The 18,529-nt window shown below is 45.2% G+C and overlaps 1 protein-coding gene across 1 annotated transcript; it reads left to right on the forward strand.

The window, feature by feature from the left end:
* The first annotated feature begins 13,595 nt into the window (after positions 1 to 13,595).
* On the forward strand, positions 13,596 to 14,783 carry rxfp3.3a3 (relaxin family peptide receptor 3.3a3). The gene has a single exon (XM_072277871.1). The coding sequence runs from the start codon at positions 13,596 to 13,598 to the stop codon at positions 14,781 to 14,783; it is 1,188 nt and encodes a 395-aa protein (XP_072133972.1).
* Positions 14,784 to 18,529: the final 3,746 nt, after the last annotated feature.

Genomic DNA, 18,529 nt, shown 5'->3' on the forward strand with positions numbered 1-18,529 from the left:
GCTAGCTCGACGCTCAACCGAACAGGGATGGAAGATTCAAAGCCAGGACCATTCGCCTCGAAGTCTGGTGCGGATGCCACTGCTCTGCTGGCCTAATACATAAATACCAGCATGTATTTACAATGTATAGCATTATAAACAGTGGTTTAAAGTGTTTACAGTGCAGTGTATTATTATTATTCTTCTTGATCCCATTATTCCTACTGGGGCATAGGCCACCGAAAGTAGCTCATCAGTCCTCAGTCCCAGGCCATTCTTTCACATTGTCTCTAAGTGTAGCCCATCTTCTTTGTGTATTCTTTCTCGCCCAGGGCTGAGGCCTTTGGAGCTTTCTCGCCCAGGGCTGAGGCCTTTGGAGCTTTCTCACCCAGGGCTGAGGCCCTTGGAGCTTTCTCGCCCAGGGCTGAGGCCTTTGGAGCTTCTACTGGCATTTCTGTAGCGCTGGGTTTTATGGGATGGAGTTGCTAGCCCCATACCCAACCCTTCTCCTCCCGCAGCCGGGCTTGGGACCGTCCATGGCAGAGTTCAAGGGCAATGTAGTGCCAGGGGTAATAGGCAGAGGGGCTGAGGAACTAACTAGGATGGTGTGTTGGTGTGACATGCAACAAAAACAGCAATCAACTATCGTGAAGAATAAAGAATTATGTAAAAATAAGTTAGAGTTTAAAGTGCAGATATGGATAAAATATGCATAAATACATAAATCACAGCATGTATCTACAATGTAAGCAGCTTTATAAAAAGTTGTTTGAAGTGTTCACTGTGCTATGCAGTGTATTTCAGCCCTTGTATTTTTTTTGGATTATTCTTCAACTCATTGGCATTTATTCAGCAATGCTCTCCCTTTAGAATTCTGCCTGAGGGAACTTCTGTGTAAGTTTTTAAATTTGCTCATTTTCATTATTTTGTTTACCTTCTTATCTGTGGCATCACTCCTCCTAAAACTCACAACCGGATCTTTCCTCTGAGACCCTCTCTGTTTCAGATTTAATCCATTGCAGTTTAGATCTGCTCCTGAATACGGTCATACTGGACAGAACCAGGCCCATCAGCCCATCTGGCCCATGCTGATCAGGCAACACCTAAAGTGAGGAATAAAGAGCGGACAGTATGGGCCAATCTGATGAAGGGTCTCGATCCACTATGCCGGCTCTTTATTCCTCTCCATGGATGCTGCCTGTCCTGCTGAGTTCCTCTAGCATTTCGTGTGTGTTGCTCTGGAATTCCAATATATGCAGAATCTCTTGTGCTTATAGTTCACGCTGACCAAGAGTCCCATCTGAGTTAGTGCCACTTGTCTGCATTTGGCACATATCCCTCTAGGCCAGGGGTTCCCAGCTTTGTTTATGCCATGGACCAATATCATTAAACAAGGGCTCCATGGACACCAGGCTGGGAATCCCTGCCCTAAGCTTCACCTATCTGTGAAACTGTCCAAGTGACATTCCTAAGGAATTCTGCATTCTTCATGCTCTTTCTGCTGTAGTATTCAAGGACTCTTCATCTCATATCCTTGATATTTAATGCCTATTTATTTATTATGATTGTTTCTTTCATTTTGTATTTGCACAGCTTGTTGCCTTTTGCACACCGGTTGAATTATCATGTTGGTGCGCTCTTTCCTTGACTCTATTATTGAGTATGCCCACAAGAAAATGAATCTCAGAGTTGTATATGGAGATATATAATAAACTTACTTTGAACAGGGCTGAGTTATTGACCGGAAATGTGCTCTCTCTATAGATGAGACCATCAGGTCATAAGACAATAAGATATAGGAGCAGAATTAGGCCATTTAGCCCATCGAGTCTGCTCTGCCACTTCACCATGTTGGATCCATTTCGCTCTCAGCCCCAGTCTCTGCCCTCTCCCTGGAACCCTTCATATCCTCACTAATCAAGAATCTATCAACCTCTGCCTTAGATATACCCAATGACTTGCCCTCTGGTGGAATTCCAGAGATCCATCACCCTCTGGCTGAAGAAATCCCTCCTCATCTCTGTTCTAAATGGACATCCCTCTATTTGGGAGCTGTGGCCTCTTGCCCATCACCCCCTCCCCCATTCTTCTGAATTTGGGCGAGTACAGGCCTGAAGCCATCAAACAGCACAGAGTCTTGACCAGCAACCAAACAGGATTTCAGAAGGTTGAGAGGGCAGAATTTTACTCTGGTTCGCTGGCCGAGTATAAAAGTCAGCAACTCACAGCAGTTTTTTGGAGCTCTGGCCAGTGACCAATCGGTGTTTGGAATTGATTAGCAAGAGCAAACTGAAGGAAGGCAAGCGAGGCGGCCATCGTTGGAGTGGACAGAATTAAAGGGGAGTTTTGAGACTTTAGCTCTTCAAGGCTTCGGCAAGGAGAGGCTTCAGTCAAAGGCGGCAAAAAAAGAAAACCTGGAGGGAGAGTTCCCCCCCCCCACCCCTTTACATTTGATCAGTTCGAACAATAGAGATGCCAGGCAGGATAGTGGAATGCTCCTCTTGCGGGATGTGGGAAGGCAGGGAGACTTCCGGCGTCCCTGACGACTACAACTACCAGAAGTGCATCCAGCTGCAGCTTCCAACAATCCGTGTTAAGGAGTTGAACTGGAACTGGATGAACTCCGGATCATTCAGGAAGCTGAAGGGGTGATAGATAGGACATATAGAGAGGAAGTTACACACAAGGTGCAGGACACAGGAAACTAGGTGGCAGTCAGGAAGGGAATAGAGTTTAAGGAGCCAATGCAGTGTACCCCTGCGGCCATCCCCTTCAAAGTTCAAAGTTCAAGATTCTTTTACTGCAGGCATACTTAGCAAATCTATAGAACAGTCAGTAACTATAAACAAACTGTGCAAATACAGATATAAGTAAATAACAATAAATAACCAGCATGAAATAACAATATAACAAAGTTCTTAAATGAGTGTAACTACCCCCTTTTGTTCAAGAGCCTGATGTTTGAGGGGTAGTAACTGTTCTGGAACCTGGTGGTGCGAGTCCTGAGGCTCTTGTACCTGCTACCTGATGGCAGCAGGGAGAAAAGAGCCTGGTCTGGGTGGTGAGGAGCTTTGATGATGGATGTTTCTTTTCTACAGCAACGTTTCACGTAGATGTGCTCAATGATTGGGAGGGTTTCACCCTTGATGTACTGGGCTGAACCTTAAGGGTTAACTTGCAGGTTGAGTCAGTGGTGAAGAAAGCAAATGCAATGTTAGCAGTCATTTTGAGAGCACTAGAATATAAAAGCAAGGATGTAATTTTGAGACTATGTAAAGCACTGGTGAGGCCTCACTTGGGTATTGTGAGCAGTTTTAGGCCCCTTATTTAAGGAAGAATGTGCTGACATTGGGGGAGAGGGTTCAAGGGAGATTCACATTAATGATTCCAGGAATGAAAGGCTTCTGATATGAGAAACATTTGATGGCTCTGGGCCTGTACTCACTGGAATTTAGAAGAACGCGAAGAGATCTCATTGAGACCTGTCAAATGTTGAATGGCCCACACAGAGTGGATGCGGAGAGGATGTTTCATAAAGTGGGGGGTCTAGGACCAAAGGGCACAACCTCACAATTTCTTCAGCCAGAGTGTGGTAAGTCAGTGAAATTCAGTGCTACAGAAGGCTATGGAGGCCAAGTCAGCTTGTATATTTAAAGTGGAGGTTGACAGACTCTTGATTAGTCAGGGTGTCAAAGGTTATGGGAGAAGGAAGGAGAATGGAATTAGATTAGATTAGATTAGATTATGAGGACATGCAGTCCTCCTTTATTGTCATTTAGTAATGCATGCATTAAGAAATGATGCAATTTGTTCCTCCAGAGTGGTAACACAGAAACACAAGACAAACCAAGACTAAAAAAAACTGACAAAAACCACATAATTATAACATATAGTTACAACAGAGCAAAGCAATACTGAAATTTGATGAAGAACAGACCATGGGCACAGTAAAAAAAAAGACTCAAAGTCTCTCGAAAATCCCATCATCTCACACAGACTGTTGAAGGGAGAAACTCTCCCTGCCATGAGCGTCCAGTGCTGCAAACTTGCCGATGCAGCATCCTGGAAGCACTCAACCACAGTCCGACTCTGACTCCGTCCAAAAACTTCGAGCCTCCGTCACCGAGCACCGAGCACCATCTCTGCTGAGTGCTTCCACCCCAGCCCCGGCAACAGGCAATAGGCAAAGCCAAGGATTTAGGGCCTTCCCCTCCAGAGATTCTCGATCGCACAGTAGCAGCGGCAGCGAAGCAGGCATTTCAGAAGTTTCTCCAGATGTTCCTCCATGCTTCTTCATGTCTGTCTCCATCAAATCAGGATTGTGCACGGCTCCTAGTTACACATACGATATCATTTCGGAGCGGCCGCGCACGCTGCGTCACACCACCATCTTTTCCTCCCCTCCCCTATGGAATTGAGAGGGAAAAGAAATCCACTATGATCGAATGGCGGAGCAGACTCATAAAAGTCAAAAATGCTGGAAGTCCAAATTAAAAAGGCAGTACTGGAAACACTCAGCTGGTCAGGTAGCCTCTGTGGGAGGAGAAAATGGGTTCACGTTTCAGGTATGAGACCTTTCTTCAGAACTACAGTATATCTGAGATGCAGAACTTAAGATAGCACCTCCAGCCCAGATTGACTGCCAGAGAAACCTTCACTTTAGTGTACACTTAGTTATTGAGGTTCAGCATAGAACAGGCCCTTCCAACACTTCAAGCTGCACCGTCCAGCCTAATCACAGGATAAATTACAATGACCAATTAACCTAACAACCGGTACATCTTTGGAATGTGGGAGGAAACCAGAGCACCCGGAGGAAACCTACGCGGTCACGGGGCGAACATGCAAACTCCTCACAAGAAGCTGCAGGAATTCTGCAACTATCAGCCAAGCTGGAGGTCAGTGAGAAGTTGAAGTGATTTGGAAAGTTGAATAGTTTTAAGTGATTTACAAATGAAAATAAGAAAAAACTGCAAGTGGTGAAAATCTGAAGTGAAGACCTTCTGAAGGGTCCCTAGCATTTCCTGTTTACATTGCAGATAATTTGTTATATCAATCATCTGTGTAGAAACCTAACATTACACTAAGTTGATTACAGGCTCCTGGTTGTCTGTCCCATAAATTGCCAACATTGAACTTCCATGAGAGACAGAAATGTGGAAGAGACTCTCGATCTGAACCAGCCAAGAAAAACCATCACACATCAAAGTTGCTGGTGAACGCAGCAGGCCAGGCAGCATCTGTAGGAAGAGGTGCAGTCGACGTTTCAGGCCGAGACCCATCGTCCTGACGAAGGGTCTCGGCCTGAAACGTCGACTGCACCTCTTCCTACAGATGCTGCCTGGCCTGCTGCGTTCACCAGCAACTTTGATGTGTGTTGTTTGAATTTCCAGCATCTGCAGAATTCCTGTTGTTTGCGAAGAAAAACCATCAATCACCTTGACAGTTCAAACTGGTGTTTCTCCACAAACATTTGCTTTAAGTAGTGAGGTTCTTAAACCATCACATTTTCTTTGCCTTCACTGTCAGCCAAAATGAAAAAATAAATTCCAAGAACCAATTATTTTAAAATAACATTTCCCCATCAGACTCTACTGGAACAGAATTATCTGTTATTTTCTACTTGTGTTATCTTTTTTTCTGTTGAAGTCTACAAAGCAGCAACCATTATCAGAGAGCCCCACCACCCAGGCCATGCTCTCTACTTGCTGCTGCCGTCAGGAAGAAGGTACAAGAGCCTCAGCACTTGCACCACCAAGTTCAAGAACAGTTATTGCCCCACAACCATCAGGCTCTTGAACAAAAAGGGATAACTACACTCACTTGCCCCATCATTGAAATGTTCCTGCCACCAATTAACTCACTTTAAGGACTAAAGATATTTCATTATCTCATGTTCTTGTTATTTATTGCTATTTATTTATATTTGCATTTGCACAGTTTGTGGTCTTCTGCACTCTGGTTGATCTTTCATTGATGGTTATGGTTACTATTCTATAGTTTTGCTGAGTACTGTATGCCCAAGTTTGTATACGGTGACATATATGTACTTTGATAATGATATTTACTTTGAACTTTGAACTTTATTATTTTGCTATCAGCAAACTCCATCTCCTGTTGGATATTATAACCCATCCCCAAACACTTACTGTCTGTTACGCCACTGGTGTTTAAGGCAGCAATGAAGCTCCCCTGTCTCTGTCCTTTGGCGGTGTTTGTGGGCCTCGTCATCGGGTCAGCAGCTTCTCGGTTTTACTATTGTCAGCCATGCGAGCCCCGGGTAGAGACTGAGGAGGTGAAAAATAGGAGCAAGTGGGAGGTAGTCAGCACTAAGTTGCATGAGGCAGGTACTTGGGTGACTGTCCGGAGAGGGAAAGGAAGTGGGCAGCGAGTACAGAGTACCTCTGTGGCTGTTCCCCTCAATAATATATATAATGTTTTGGGTACTGTTGAGGGGGGATGGTCTATCAAGGGGAAGCTGCCGTGACCAGGTCTCTGACCCACAGTCCGGCGCTGTGATTCAGAAGGGAAGGAGGGGGAAGAGGACTGCAGTAGTGATAGGGGATTCCATAGGTAGAGGAGTAGACGCGATGTTCTGTGGACGCAACAGAGACACTCGCTGGTATGTTGCCTCCCAGGTGGCAGAATCGGTGACATTCTGATTCGGCCCACAGCATTCTAAAGCAAAATGTGAGCAGCCAGAAGCCTTGATACGTATTGGCACCAATGACAGAGGTAGGAAAAGGGAAGAGGTCGTGAAGGAAGAATATTGAGAGCTAGGTAAAAAGCCGAAAAGCAGGACCTCCAGGGTAGCAATCTCTGGATTGCCGCCTGTGCCACATGCCAGTGAGCGTAAGGATAGGTTGATTTGGCAGATGAATGCATGGCTGAGGAGCGTGTGGGGGGGGCAGGGTTTCAGATTTCTGGATCATTGGGATCTCCTGTAGGGAAGGAATGACCTGTACAAATGGGATGCCTGTACAAATGGAATGCCTGTACAAATGGAATGCCTGTATAATTGGGATGCCTGTACAATTGGGATCCCTGTACAAATGGGATCCCTGTACAAATGGGATCCCTGTACAAATGGGATGCCCGTACAAGCGGAATGTCCGTACAAATGGGACGCCTGTACAAATGGGATGGGTTACACCTGAGCCCAAGGGGAACCGATATCCTTGCAACCAGGTTTCCCAGAACTGTTGAGAAAGGTTTAAATTAATTTGCCGGGGTGATGGGAACCAGAGTGATAGGACTGAGGAGGGGACAATTGGTAGACAAGTAAAGGCAGCGTGTAGTGAGACTGTCAGAAAGGACAGCAGCAGTACAGCACAAAGACATAAAATTACTATAAATTACAAAATAAATAATTAGTGCAGAAGTAAAAAAATAATGAGGGTGTTTGCGTGGGTTCATGGACCTTTCAAACATCTGATGGTGGAGGGGAAGGAGCTGTTCCTGAACTGTTGAGGCTGGGTCTTCAGGCTCCTGTGCCTCGTCCCTGATGACAGTAACGAGAAGGGGATATATCCTGCATGGAGAGAGTCCTTAGTAATGGACGCCACCTTCTGGAGGCACAAACTCCTCAGAGGTGGGGAGGGCAGTGCCTGTGATGGAACTGTCTGAGTCTGCAACCGTCGTCAGCCTCTTGTGATCCTGTGCTTTGGAGCCTCCATATCAAGAGATGATGCAACCAGTCAGAATTCACCGTACATCTATAGAAATTTATAAGTCTTTGGTGACAAAACGGAAGTTAATTACCACTAGTACAGTTGTTTAATTAAGTGAATGTGTATGCATCTGATAAATCTCTTAAATCAAGAGAGAGTTAGGAATATTAAGTGTGTTTGTACAGCGACTAGCATGACACTTTACAGTGGCAGTGATCGGGGTTCACTTTCCATCGCTGTCTGTTAGGAGTTAGCAGGTTCTCCCCTCGACAAGGCAGGTTTCAGCCAGGTGCTCCAGTTTCCTCCCATGTTCCAAAGACATACGGGTGAGGGTTAGCAAGCTGTGGGCACGTTACGTTGGCAGCAGAAGAATGGCAATACTTGCGGGCTGCCCCCAGCACAGTCCTCGAATTGTGCTGGTTGCTGATGCAGTGACGCGTTTCACTGTATGTTTCAATCAGTGTAGAATAGAATGGAACTTCATGGCCATTGCCCAAGCCAATGAGATTGTGTACTGCTCCTGTCTGTGCAAAATAGGTATTTATAATACACGGTGTATGGCTTAATTTAAAACAAATTTCATCTTTGCATGCAACAAGTGACTTCAATAGTCCATAACACTCAAGGTCAGTGGCAAGCCAGGGTGTAGCATTCAGCTGCTTAACAGCCCTTGGGAAGAAGCTGTTTTTCAGTCTTACTCCTTTGTCTAAGATGTTTCTGTATCTCCTACCAGTTGGCAGGAGACTGAACAGGCAGTATGTGTTCAAGTGACAAATAAGCCAATCTTTTACAAAAATCTTCAATCTTTGCTGAGAAATAGCAAGCAGTAAATAGATATCAAGTAAATGTCTTCAAGTCATGAATCAAACTAATGAAGTGAATTAGAAAAGTAAAACAAAATTACTAGGATTTGGAAGGTTTTAGCTGAGGTAAACATTGCATACACAAACAGAAACATTCAACAAGTCAGACAGCAATTGCGGAGAGAGAAACAGAGTTAATGTTTCAGGTCTGATGCCTATTGTTAGAGCAGAAATTGGATAGAACGGAATTGCTTTCTGTGGAAGAATGGAGTCCAAGTAGAAATGTATAAAATTATTAGGTACCTAGTGTATCATGAGTGGTTGGCAGACTGGGTTTGAGCTGGGGTTGCTATGGTGAAGTTCCATATCTTTAGACAGTGGACTACCAGGGAAGACAGACCAGGTGGACCCAAGTGCAGAGGAGACCCGAGACAAGAATGGAGTTGAACCAAGAATCTTCACTTGGGGTTTGGTTAGTAGAGAATATGGGTTAGGACTTGAGATTCACTACACATAGAACATCAGTAAACTCAGGACTCAACAAAGATGAACAATACAGAAGGAATTTAAACAGACAAACAAGACAAGGCACAGGGGAACTGTAACTAAAACAAGACACAAGTGAAAATAGTCAACTAGTAATCTGAGGAGAATGTGCATTGGAACCTGGGGGGCCCTGGTACCCCCAGATAGACAGTCCAAGGCATGATACCTAGACAGAATGTGCAGGAATACACTGTACGTATGGAGGCTCGAATACACAGGATCACATAAACCGTAGAGGGTTGTAGACTCAGCCAGCTTTATTGCTGGCACAATTTCCCCCCCCCCCGACCATTCAGAAAATTTTCAAGAGATGGTCCATCACTGAGGGTCCTCACCATCTGGGACATGCCCTCTTCTCATTACCACCGTCAGAGAGGAGCGGCAGGAGCCTGAAGACTCACTCTCAAAGTTTTGGGAACAACTTCTTCCCCTCCATCATTAGATTTCTGAATGGACAATGAACCCATGAAGACTACCTCACTGTTCCTCTTTTGCACATTTTCTTTATTCTTTTAACATAGTGTTTTTATGTCTTGCACTGTACTGTTGCTGCAGAACAACAGATTTCATGATATAAATCAGCGATAGTAAACCTGATTCTGATTCTCGTTTTTGGATTTGACTCTGGGTGGGCATTGACCAGGACATCTTTCCTGGCCTTCTTTCAATCAATAGGTATTTCTTTTTTTGAATTTGCAAGGCTACTTCACTGGTCTAAGACTATTTAATGGTTTTCTAGAACAAGATGAACTCAATTTTATAATCTACCTCATTATGAGCTTGACCCTACCTGCACTGTGCTTTCTCACTAGCTTTTACACTTTATTCAGCATTTATTGTTTTACATTCTTCTACCTCCATGTTGGCGTGTGGCCAAGTGGTTAAGGCATCGGTCTAGTGATCCGAAGGTCCCTAGTTCGAGGCTTGGCTAGGCAACGTGTTGTGTCCTTGGGCAAGGCACTTAACTACACATTGCTCTGTGACGACACTGGTGCCAAGCTGTATTGGCTCTAGTGCCCTTCCCTTGGACAACATCGGTGGCGTGGAGAGGGGAGACTTGCAGCATGGGCAACTGCCGATCTTCCATACAACCTTGCCCAGGCCTGCGCCCTGGAAACCTTCCAAGGCGCAAATCCATGGTCTCACGAGACTAACGGATGCCTATAAAATAACCTCCATGCACTGTGTAATGATCTGACCCCTATGAATTGTATGCAAGATAAGCTTTTCGGATTTCTGATCCAGATTTACTTGTCACGTCCACATCCAGTGAAATGCGTCATTTTGCGTTGGCAACCAAACATGTGCAGGGGGGCAGCCCGCAAATGCTGCTGCACAGTCACTGTCTCTCAGTACAGGTGACAATAATAAACCAATTCCAAATCCAGCTCCTACCTCCTCCTTCCCACTCTCCCTTTTATACCAGCCATCTCCTCTCTGCAATCTCATCCTGATGAAGGGTCCCAAAATGAGTCCATCCCTCTTCCTCTACAGATGCTACTTGACCCTCAGAGTTCCTCCATCATCTTGTTCCTTTTTATTCACATGGTCTGTCAGCGTACAAAGAGCTGAAAATCAGCCAATTACCCCTGTTACCCCAAACATCGTTTCAGGGTGTTGACTTGACAGACATAACAGATTTGTCCCTGTACATCTTCTCATGAGCATTCAAACCTCCAAAACCCCTTGCCGGGGCCTGGGTTTGCGATTCAATGGAGGAGGGTCACTGAAATCTCCTCTGCCCCGGACAGCGCTCGGCCAAAATGGGACCCACGTTTCAGCACTTAAGTATGACAACAGATGATATTTCATTACTCACTGGAGTGGCATTTGAACAAAACACACTAACAGAAACAGAAGAAAACTTGAACGAATGGACTTGAAAGCCTGACACCTGGGCAAGTGGGACCAGTTTCCACCCAGTAGCCTCTTTATAGGTACACCCGTACACCTGCTCTTTAATGCAAATATCCAATCATGTAGCAATGACAACAATCATGTGCTGTCAGGTCACTCGTCTGGGTGCTACTGGTACCATGTAACCCAGTACTACCTGTCGCATGGTCGGGTGGTCGGCGACTAAACCGGCTCTCCCATCAGGCTTGCCTGGTGAGGAGGGTGGCTAGACACCCTGCAAGACGAAAAGCACGACCTGTCAAAGGGCGGATGAACCCTTGTAGGGTCAACAGCCATCTAGCACAAACATGCTGTGAAGTGCGGAAAGGGCATCGCCTGCACCAAAGCTTGGTCTGGCCATTCACTGCAACAGAACTTCCCCCAGCCATCTTGGACCCCACTATGCCACTGGATCTGGGAGGGGATGTCAAGAGGGTGGGTCTGGACCTGTGCAACCCCCTACCCACCTAAAATCCACTCATGCACACACAGTTCCTTTCTAACTGAAAGGAACCATCATCATCCTATGGGATGGATAGCCAGAGAGAGATGTGGTGGCAAATGAATGCATAAAAGCATCACAGGTAGATAGGTTCATAAAGAAAGCTTTTGGCACGTTGGCCTTCATAAATCAATTTATTGAGTACAGAAGATGAATTATAAGGAAAGATTGAATGATTGAATAGGTTAGGGCTGTATACTTCAGAAGGTAAAAGATTGAGCAGAGATTTGATAGAAGTATACAAAATTATGAGAGGTATAGCTAGGGTAAGTGCAAGCAGTCTTTTTTTTACTAAGATTGGGTAGGACTACAGTCAGAAGTCATGGATAAGGGGTGAAAGGCGAGAAGTTTAAGGGAAACATGAGGGGAAACTTCTTCACTCAGAGGGTCATGAGAGTGTGGAATGAGCTGCCAGCATAAGTGGTGTATGTGAGCTCGATTTCAACAATTTAGAGAAGTTTGGATAGGTACGTGGATAGTAGGGATATGGAAATCTATGGTCCCTGTGCAGGTCAATGGGAGTAGGCAGTTTAAATTGTTTCGGCCTGGACTAGATAGACCAAACAGCCTGTTTCTGTGCCATACAAAAAAAAATAAGCATGCAGACATGTTCAAGGGGTTTAGTTGCGTGATCTAAGTGAATTTGGCCATGGAATGATTGTTGGTGCCAGAAGGGGAGGTTTCAGGATCTTAGAAACTGCTGATTTCCTGGGATTTTCAAGCACAACAATCTCTAGAATGGTGCAAAAAACAAGAAAAAAAATCAAGTGAGTGGCAGTTCTGTAGGTGAAACCACCTTGTTAATGAGAGAAGTCAGAGGAGAATGGCCAGACTGGTTCAGGCTGACAGGGAGGCAACAGTAACTCAAATAACTACGCGTTACAGCAATGATGAGCAGAAGAGCATCTCTGAATGCACAACACGTCAGACCTTGAAATGAATGGTCTATAGGACAGAAGATTACGGACATATATTCAGTGGTCACTTTATTAGGTACAGGAGATAGCAAATAAAGTGGCCACTGAGTTTAGATCTTGGTCGACACAAACGAGTTGGGCCGAAGGGCTGTAACACTGTAGAAGGCACCGATCGATACTGAACACACCAAACATTAGGTTATTGGGATATTATGGAACGGTAATCCCGCAGGGAGACATAATATGTTCAGATGCAGAGAAAAACATCCCTGGATATCTATAAGGAAATGTACTGTTATTTTGCGCTTCTTCCCGTGATAATTATTGCGGGATTAAGATGATGATAATAATTCTCTGGTCTGAATTGTTACTGGTGTCGAGGCTCGTTTCGCTGGACGGTTTCTGTCTGCCACATCTCCACCGTTCGCGTACAAGCTGTTTTCCAATCACTGAACACGGACATTAGATTCCGTTTCGCATTACGACCACCTTTCCTATTCAACTGCAGTATTAAACTGAACCTAAATTCACGTCGGGGAATTAAGAAGAATCGCCCTCGGCGTGGATTCAGTGAGGCGGCGCACTTACTGTAAATTCCCCCTTCTCGGCTCCTAATGTGTGATAATATTTACTTGAGCAAAGGAATTTCGTTCGTCACTCTGCCCTCGGGCGAAGTGAGTGCCCCAGTGAAAGGCTATGACTTGCTCGTACCCGTGTCATTCTAAAGCAGTACAACAGGTTGGGAGCCCCAAAACACAAGAACCCTTCTTCACCCTGTCCTTTTGAAACACTCCCACGTTTAATAACTATCTTTCCAAACAAAACAAACAGAAGTAAATGAATAATAAAGTAAGGAATTTTCCTCTGAAAATGCGAAGATCTTTTCTCTTCCCGATCGTAGGAGCTTCAGCACCCTGGACAGTGGCAAAGCGCATGCGTCGTGGGGTAAATGCCCCTCCTGCCAAAGCCTACCGCCTGATTGATGTATCCGAGGACCAGTGGCTGCGCAGAATCCGCCAAGGAAAGGCCAATGGGAGCAAGGAAAAGGGCGGGCCGTACAGGTTGACTTAATTCAAACGCCTTGTCTTCAGATGACTAGAGAACCAACCGCTGCCCAGGTGCCTCCGGGACCCTGTGGTCAGGTCTGGGGCCGAACTGCACACCACACCATCAGCCAAAGATCTTACCTTGGGTTCTTTAAGTTTGCTAAGCACCGGGAGTGAGTTGGGTTATAATCTCATTCGCAAGTCTGACGCCAGTCGAACGCAGCAGGTTGGAAGAGATGGATGACTTGGTGTTGAACGCTACGTTGTGGATTTACAACTGTACTCTAGTGTCTGGCGCCCATAACTGCAGCATGTACGAGATGGCGTTTCACGGAGACGGCTCTCACGTTTTGAGAATCTTCATCTCCATCACCTACTCGATGGTTTGCGCCGTCGGCCTAGTTGGAAACTTGCTGGTCTTTTTGCTGATGAAGGCTAAACCAGGGCGCAGCAAGTCCACCATCTGCGTCTTCATTCTCAACCTGGCGGCGACCGACTTCCAGTTCGTCCTGACCCTTCCGTTCTGGGCAGTGGACACAGCCTTGGACTTCAGCTGGCCCTTTGGAGATGCCATGTGTAAAATCATCCAGTCGGTGACGGTCATGAACATGTACGCGGGCGTTTTCTTCCTGACAGCGATGGGCATCGCCCGTTACTGGTCAGTGGCTTCGGCTCTGAAGGCAAGGAATAGCCAGCTGTCTTGCTCCGTCAAATGGGTCAGCGCGCTACTCTGGGCCGCCGCCGGCCTGGCCACGCTGCCCACCGCCGTCTTCGCCACCGTCAGCAGCACTGCCGGCGAGAAACTCTGTCTGCTGGACTTCCCGGACAATGGACAATACTGGCTGGCGCTGTACCACATCCAGAAGATCATCCTGGCCTTCATCCTGCCGCTAGTCATCTTGTCCGTGTCTTATTTGCTCCTGATCAGGTTCCTGAGACATCAACACATTGGTGCCAGCAACCCCAGGAGAAAGTCCCGAGTAACTAGATCCATCACCATCGTTATGCTTGCCTTCTTCTGCTGTTGGCTACCCAATCACTTGATAACATTTTGGGGCGTCCTGGTCAAACTCAACGTCATACCTTGGGACAACACATACTACTCCTTGCAGACCTATGCTTTCCCCGTCACTGTGTGCTTGGCGCACACCAACAGCTGCCTGAACCCTGTGCTGTATTGCTTAATGAGAAGAGAGTTCAGGAAATCCATGAAAAAGATCTTTTGGAAGATATCCACGCCGGCTCTGGCTCGCAAGGTTGCAATACGACCTTTCTCTGGCCCTGTCAATCGGGAATCCACGCACATCCAGGTCGGGATTCCCCTGGATATTATCGAGAGCGCTCGCTACAGCCCAGACTCGGATTCCCACAGTATGTGTGAAAACGGTGCAACCAACGGCAGCACGGAGCCGAAGCCTAACTAACCAACTATCTCGGGAGGCTGGTGGTGGGAAGGTATTGGGGACCTCATCACAGTTATTAACTACTGGACAAACGCTATGCGGAATAACCATTTAGAAAGAGCGAACCAACTCAGATAATGTCCAACACCTGAGCATTTGAGACAGCAAATCCAGCGAGGCTAAACCGGCATCTTCTCGCTTTGGAGATTGCAATCGCTTTTCGCTTTCCTTGCAACGTTGCAGAGTCGAACTTTACTTCCTAGATGTACTTTTAAAGATAATTTATAATCGGCAAATTCATCAGACTCGGGGCGCGGGAGAATAACTGCATTTTTCTTGCCCTGCTTAAACATGAGGGGTGGGAGGGAGATCAAGCCCCGTACCTTCGGTGCTTTTATGTGGAGGATTGAAAGAACTCCAAGTGCAATTGAATTGCGTCGTGCTGTGAGTGAACCCGAGGGCTTCTCCGAGGCAGATTCTCGGCGGCACGGGAATCTTCAGTCGTTCCCCGAAGCGTAAAGAAATAAAAAGTGTTCTTGGATTGCTAATATAATAAACAGAGCTAGACATGTTGTAGAATGTTAATTTTAAAATCATAAAAGTATATCAAATTCTATCACTAACGCTTGAATATTTAATTTGATTTCATTCCGTTCAATAATCGTTTCCAATAGGAAACATGATCTGTGGCGCCCTGTCTTGTAAAAGGGAAAACCTGTTAATATTTGGCAAATGGTCTTAATAGTTTGATTATTGTTATAAATAATTAGATGGAACGACAGTCTTCCCTCTGTTCTGATGTAATATTCTATTATGGACTATTTTACTGCTCCCATCAATAGAGGAAGTTACGTAGCATCCACGCCCGGACCAGCAGACTCAAAAACAGTTACCTTCCCCAAGCCGTCAGGCTGATCAACACCCCCAACCGCTATCACCCCCCCCCCACTTCATCCACATCATCTAGCATCACTTTATAAAACCATAAGATACAAGTACAAAAGTTGGCCATTCGACCCATCGAGTCTGCTCCGCCATTCAATCATGGGCTGATCCAATTCTTCCAGTCATCCCCACTCCCCTGCTTTCACCCCCTACCCTCTGATATCCTGGCTAATCAGGAACGTACATACAATCCGTCTGTGTTTTTAAAAGTTACTTGTACATTGCGTTTTACAGCATCGCTTTTGTAATTATATTTATTATGTTTATCTTATTGTGTTTTTATTTTACATCGGATCCAGATTAACGATAATATCTTCACCTTTACACCCGTGTACTGAAGAATGACAATAAACGATCTTAAAGTACTTACTTAATTTAGCTGCTTGTATTACTTATTTAATTTAACTATTTCCATTACGTATTTAGTTTAACTATTTAATATATACTTACCGTAACTCACGTGTTTTTTTTCCTTTTGCCATGTATTCCATTGCACTGCTGCCGTAGAGACAACAAATTTCTCGCCATATGCCAGTTGATATTAAACCTGATTCTGAATCTTAAATCCTAATTGTATGAAACAGAAGTTTGGGGGAGATGAAGGTTAACTTCAGCGACTATTAAAACCCAGTTTTGACTAGACTGTGGATTCTATGTGTCTAATTTCCGTAACTTAAATATTTGAACGCTACCGTGTGGATTTACAACTGTTTCCCGACGTCCGGCGCCAACAACTGCAGCCTGTACGGGATGAAGTTTCACGGAGACGGCTCCTCAGCTTTGAGAATTGTTATCCCCAAACTCGATGGTTTGCGCCGCCGGCCGGCTAGGGGACTTGCCGATCTTTCTACTGATGACGGCCAAACAAGGACGCAGCAAGTCCGCCAGCTGCCGATTAAATATGAGGGGCATAGATAGGGTTTTCCCCATTGAGGTTGAGCGAGGTCATAGGTTAAGGGTGAAAGAAGAAATATTTAAGGGGAACCTGAGGGGGGAACTTCGTCACCCAGAGGGATGGTGAGAGTGTGTGGATCGAGCTGCCAGTGGAAGCGCTGGATGCAGGTTCATTGCAACATTTAAGAGAAGTTTTGATAAGTATATGGATGGGAGAGGTATGGAGGGCTATGGTCCAGGTGTGATTCAATAGAATTACAGTTCGGCAGGGACTAGACGGTCTGAAGGGCCTGTTTCTGAGCTGTAGTGTTCTATGACTATATGACACTATTTCAAGCTGGGACCTGAGCGTATTTGATGTATAACGCATAAAGAAGTATTTTTCTGTGAACCCCTTTCAAGATGTTTGCTGAGGCATTTACACGTTATATACTATCTAAATCTATCTCCTCTCTCCATCTCACAAACACACACACTCTCTCTCTCCTCAATGTGAGAGGGAGGGAGGGAGAGGGAGAGGGATCGTTCTGGAGTTGGGAGCCCTCTGGCGGCGGCAGATCGATTAACACACAATTGTCTTGCCGACGGACACACGGGAGGCGCAGACCTTGGAATCTGGAGCAAGTAGTAGTAGTAGGAGTAGTCATACTTTATTGATCCCGGCGGAAATTGGTTTTCGTTATAGTTGCACCATAAATAATAAATAGTAATAAAACCATAAATAGTTAAATAGTATATGTAAATTATGCCAGGAAATAGGTCCAGAACCAGCCTATTGGCTCAGGGTGTCTGACCCTCCAAGGGAGAAGCTGTAAAGTTTGATGGCCACAGGCAGGAATGAAACAAAATAAAATCAAAATTAACTTGGAAGAAGTGCAAAGTAAGTTCAAAATAAAATTATTATCAAAGTACATATCTGTCACCATATACAACCCTGAAATTCATTTTCCTGCAGACATACACAGGAAAAATAAAGAAATACAACAGAATTTATGAAGAACTATAATAACAACGACTGACAAACAACCAATGTGCAAAAGAAGAGACATCGTGCAAATAATAGAAACATTAAATAAATAATACTGGGTTGTAGAGTTCTTGAAAGTGAGTCTGTAGATTGTGGAGTCACTTCCTTGCTGAGGTGAGTGAAGTTATCCACACTGGTTCAGGAGCCTGATGGTTGAGGGGTGATAACTGTTCCTGAACCTGGTGGTGTGGGAACTGATGGTTGTAGGGTAATAACCATTCCTAAACCTGGTGGTGGGGGATCTAAGGCTCCTGTACCTCTTACACTTGTAGTAGTGAGAAGACAGCACGGCCTGGGTGGTGGAGGTCCTTGTTGATGGATGTTGCTTTCTTGTGGCAGTGCTCCATATAAATGGGTCAGCAGGATGAGCAGCATCTATGGAGGGAAATGGACAGTCAATCCGAAACGAGGACTGTCCATATCACTACACAGATGCTCCCTAATCCCCTGAGCTCCTCCAGCATCATGTCTTTCTGTCTCACTTCACTTAATTTCATTATTTTAATGTATTTCACATTAAGTAAATCATTTGACACATTAAATGTGTTAGAAACAGTATTCAAGATAAGCTTTTCACTGTATCTTTGCACATATGACAATAACAAACTAACCTTAATACTAATTCTTCCTTAGTAGTTTGAGAAGATTCAATACGTCACCTAAGCCTTGCAAATTTTGATAGATGTTTGGCTGAGAGCATTCCTGACGGTTTGCATCACCATCTGGTGTGGAGAGGATTGCAAGAGGCTGCAGAGGATTGTAGGCTCACCCAGCTCCATCACAGGCACAACCCTCCCAGCCACTGAGGACATCTTCAGATGGCAATTCCTCATTAAAGTACCTCACCTTCTGAGACATTGCCTCTTCTCATTAATTCTCCTCAATTCTCATCATTAGGAAG

The sequence above is a fragment of the Mobula birostris genome, chromosome 14, assembly GCF_030028105.1.
Source record: "Mobula birostris isolate sMobBir1 chromosome 14, sMobBir1.hap1, whole genome shotgun sequence".
In the NCBI taxonomy this organism is placed as follows: Eukaryota; Metazoa; Chordata; class Chondrichthyes; order Myliobatiformes; family Myliobatidae; genus Mobula; species Mobula birostris.